The sequence below is a fragment of the Salmo salar genome, chromosome 05 (assembly GCF_965601325.2).
Source record: "Salmo salar chromosome 05, fSalSal1, whole genome shotgun sequence".
Lineage (NCBI taxonomy): Eukaryota > Metazoa > Chordata > Actinopteri > Salmoniformes > Salmonidae > Salmo > Salmo salar.
In genome coordinates, this window is record NC_138295.1 from 94,182,501 (window position 1) to 94,187,500 (window position 5,000).

General features: G+C 44.6%; 1 protein-coding gene across 1 annotated transcript in view; it reads right to left on the reverse strand.

Moving 5' to 3' along the window:
• Positions 1–5,000, reverse strand: part of LOC106606141 (RNA-binding motif, single-stranded-interacting protein 3) — a 112,501-nt gene that overhangs the window by 105,772 nt on the left and 1,729 nt on the right. Inside the window, exon 2 of the mRNA XM_082974962.1 lies at positions 3,233–3,364. Coding sequence (XP_082831088.1) covers positions 3,233–3,364 — 132 coding nt within the window. The remainder of the gene's footprint in view (positions 1–3,232; positions 3,365–5,000) is intronic.

The following is a 5,000-nucleotide window of genomic DNA, read 5'->3' on the forward strand; positions in this document are numbered from 1 at the left end:
TCATCCTCATCACAGTGAGTACCTGTACCTCACCATCATCCTCATCACAGTGAGTACCTGTACATCATCCTCATCACTGTGAGTACCTGTACATCATCCTCATCACAGTGAGTACCTGTACATCATCCTCATCACAGTGAGTACCTGTACCTCATCCTCATCACAGTGAGTACCTGTACATCACCCTCATCACAGTGAGTACCTGTACCTCACCATCATCCTCATCACAGTGAGTACCTGTACATCATCCTCATCACAGTGAGTACCTGTACCTCATCCTCATCACAGTGAGTACCTGTACCTCATCCTCATCAAAGTGAGTACCTGTACATCATCCTCATCACAGTGAGTACCTGTACATCATCCTCATCACAGTGAGTACCTGTACCTCATCCCCATCACAGTGAGTACCTGTACCTCATCCTCATCACAGTGAGTACCTGTACCTCATCCTCATCACAGTGAGTACCTGTACATCATCCTCATCACAGTGAGTACCTGTACCTCATCCTCATCACAGTGAGTACCTGTACATCATCCTCATCACAGCGGTACCTGTACCTCATCCTCATCAAAGTGAGTACCTGTACATCACCCTCATCACAGTGAGTACCTGTACCTCATCCTCATCACAGTGAGTACCTGTACCTCACCATCATCCTCATCACAGTGAGAACCTGTACATCATCCTCATCACTGTGAGTACCTGTACATCATCCTCATCACAGTGAGTACCTGTACATCATCCTCATCACAGTGAGTACCTGTACCTCATCCTCATCACAGTGAGTACCTGTACATCACCCTCATCACAGTGAGTACCTGTACCTCACCATCATCCTCATCACAGTGAGTACCTGTACATCATCCTCATCACAGTGAGTACCTGTACATCATCCTCATCACAGTGAGTACCTGTACCTCATCCTCATCACAGTGAGTACCTGTACATCATCCTCATCACAGTGAGTACCTGTACCTCATCCTCATCACAGTGAGTACCTGTACCTCATCCTCATCACAGTGAGTACCTGTACCTCATCCTCATCACAGTGAGTACCTGTACATCATCCTCATCACAGTGAGTACCTGTACCTCATCCTCATCACAGTGAGTAGCTGTACCTCACCATCATCCACATCACAGTGAGTACCTGTACATCATCCTCATCACTGTGAGTATCTGTACATCATCCTCATCACAGTGAGTACCTGTACATCATCCTCATCACAGTGAGTACCTGTACCTCATCCTCATCACAGTGAGTACCTGTACATGACCCTCATCACAGTGAGTACCTGTACCTCACCATCATCCTCATCACAGTGAGTACCTGTACATCATCCTCATCACAGTGAGTACCTGTACCTCATCCTCATCACAGTGAGTACCTGTACATCATCCTCATCACAGTGAGTACCTGTACCTCATCCTCATCAAAGTGAGTACCTGTACATCATCCTCATCACAGTGAGTACCTGTACATCATCCTCATCACAGTGAGTACCTGTACCTCATCCCCATCACAGTGAGTACCTGTACCTCATCCTCATCACAGTGAGTACCTGTACCTCATCCTCATCATAGTGAGTACCTGTACATCATCCTCATCACAGTGAGTACCTGTACCCTCATCCTCATCACAGTGAGTACCTGTACATCATCCTCATCACAGCGGTACCTGTACCTCATCCTCATCACAGTGAGTACCTGTACATCACCCTCATCACAGTGAGTACCTGTACCTCATCCTCATCACAGTGAGTACCTGTACCTCACCATCATCCTCATCACAGTGAGTACCTGTACATCATCCTCATCACTGTGAGTACCTGTACATCAACCTCATCACAGTGAGTACCTGTACATCATCCTCATCACAGTGAGTACCTATACCTCATGCCTCATCACAGTGAGTACCTGTACATCACCCTCATCACAGTGAGTACCTGTACCTCACCATCATCCTCATCACAGTGAGTACCTGTACATCATCCTCATCACAGTGAGTACCTGTACATCACCCTCATCACAGTGAGTACCTGTACCTCATCCTCATCACAGTGAGTACCTGTACCTCACCATCATCCTCATCACAGTGAGTACCTGTACATCATCCTCATCACTGTGAGTACCTGTACATCATCCTCATCACAGTGAGTACCTGTACCGCATCCTCATCACAGTGAGTACCTGTACCTCATCCTCATCACAGTGAGTACCTGTACATCATCCTCATCACAGTGAGTACCTGTACCTCATCCTCATCACAGTGAGTACCTGTACCTCATCCTCATCACAGTGAGTACCTGTACATCATCCTCATCACAGTGAGTACGTGTACATCATCCTCATCACAGTGTGTACCTGTACATCATCCTCATCACAGTGAGTACCTGTACATCATCCTCATCACAGTGAGTACCTGTACATCATCCTCATCACAGTGAGTACCTGTACCTCATCCTCATCACAGTGAGTACCTGTACATCATCCTCATCACAGTGAGTACCTGTACATCATCCTCATCACAGTGAGTACCTGTACCTCATCCTCATCACAGTGAGTACCTGTACATCATCCTCATCACAGTGAGTACCTGTACCTCATCCTCATCACAGTGAGTACCTGTACCTCATCCTCATCACAGTGAGTACCTGTACCTCATCCTCATCACAGTGAGTACCTGTACCTCATCCTCATCACAGTGAGTACCTGTACATCACCCTCATCACAGTGAGTACCTGTACCTCACCATCATCCTCATCACAGTGAGTACCTGTACATCATCCTCATCACAGTGAGTACCTGTACCGCATCCTCATCACAGTGAGTACCTGTACCTCATCCTCATCACAGTGAGTACCTGTACATCATCCTCATCACAGTGAGTACCTGTACCTCATCCTCATCACAGTGAGTACCTGTACCTCATCCTCATCACAGTGAGTACCTGTACATCATCCTCATCACAGTGAGTACCTGTACCTCATCCTCATCACAGTGAGAACCTGTACCTCACCATCATCCTCATCACAGTGAGTACCTGTACATCATCCTCATCACTGTGAGTACCTGTACATCATCCTCATCACAGTGAGTACCTGTACCTCATCCTCATCACAGTGAGTACCTGTACATCACCCTCATCACAGTGAGTACCTGTACCTCACCATCATCCTCATCACAGTGAGTACCTGTACCTCATCCTCATCACAGTGAGTACCTGTACCTTGGCCATCTGTGCCTGGACTCCGCTGGCCTTTAGAGAGGCTACAGCTTTCTGGGCTGCTGTCGGGTTGTCAAAGTCCACAAAGCCATATCCTGCAGAGGGAGAGACACAGAGGGTCACACGAGCAACAGTCTAACCTTCAAATACAGTGTATTAGTGGATTATCGCACCATGTAAAGTGTCTAGACTCTAAATGCCCAGTAGTGTTGCCTTTCTCCCAAGAGTCTGCCCAGCTAAATCCAGTTAAATCAAGGGGAGGAACAGGAAACGACTATTTTGTTTGCTGTTTATGGCTGTCAACGACTTCCTCTGGAACAGGATGATGCCTGCTCTCTGGTTTCCCTTTTGATCCGTCAAGGAGTTGAACTGTTCAACAGTACATACTAGACTGTATGTGTTCTAGAACATACTGGGTACATACTAGACTGTATGTGTTCTAGAACATACTGGGTACATACTAGACTGTATGTGTTCTAGAACATACTGGGTACATACTAGACTGTATGTGTTCTAGAACATACTGGGTACATACTAGACTGTATGTGTTCTAGAACATACTGGGTACATACTAGACTGTATGTGTTCTAGAACATACTGGGTATATACCAGACTGTATGTGTTCTAGAACATACTGGGTACATACTAGACTGTGTGTGTTCTAGAACATACTGGGTACATACTAGACTGTATGTGTTCTAGAACATACTGGGTACATACTAGACTGTATGTGTTCTAGAACATACTGGGTATATACCAGACTGTATGTGTTCTAGAACATAGTGGGTACATACTAGACTGTATGTGTTCTAGAACATACTGGGTACATACTAGACTGTATGTGTTCTAGAACATACTGGGTACATATTTGACTGTATGTGTTCTAGAACATACTGGGTACATACTAGACTGTATGTGTTCTAGAACATACTGAGTACATACTAGACTGTACGTGTTCTAGAACATACTGGGTATATACCAGACTGTACGTGTTCTAGAACATACTGGGTACATACTAGACTGTATGTGTTCTAGAACATACTGGGTACATACTAGACTGTATGTGTTCTAGAACATACTGGGTACATACTAGACTGTATGTGTTCTAGAACATACTGGGTACATACTAGACTGTATGTGTTCTAGAACATACTGGGTACATATTTGACTGTATGTGTTCTAGAACATACTGGGTACATACTAGACTGTATGTGTTCTAGAACATACTGAGTACATACTAGACTGTACGTGTTCTAGAACATACTGGGTATATACCAGACTGTACGTGTTCTAGAACATACTGGGTACATACTAGACTGTATGTGTTCTAGAACATACTGGGTACATACTAGACTGTATGTGTTCTAGAACATACTGGGTACATACTAGACTGTATGTGTTCTAGAACATACTGGGTACATACTAGACTGTATGTGTTCTAGAACATACTGGGTACATACTACACTGTATGTGTTCTAGAACATACTGGGTACATACCAGACTGTACGTGTTCTAGAACATACTGGGTACATACTAGACTGTGTGTGTTCTAGAACATACTGGGTACATACTAGACTGTATGTGTTCTAGAACATACTGGGTACATACTAGACTGTATGTGTTCTAGAACATACTGGGTATATACCAGACTGTATGTGTTCTAGAACATAGTGGGTACATACTAGACTGTATGTGTTCTAGAACATACTGGGTACATACTAGACTGTATGTGTTCTAGAACATACTGGGTACATATTTGACTGTATGTGTT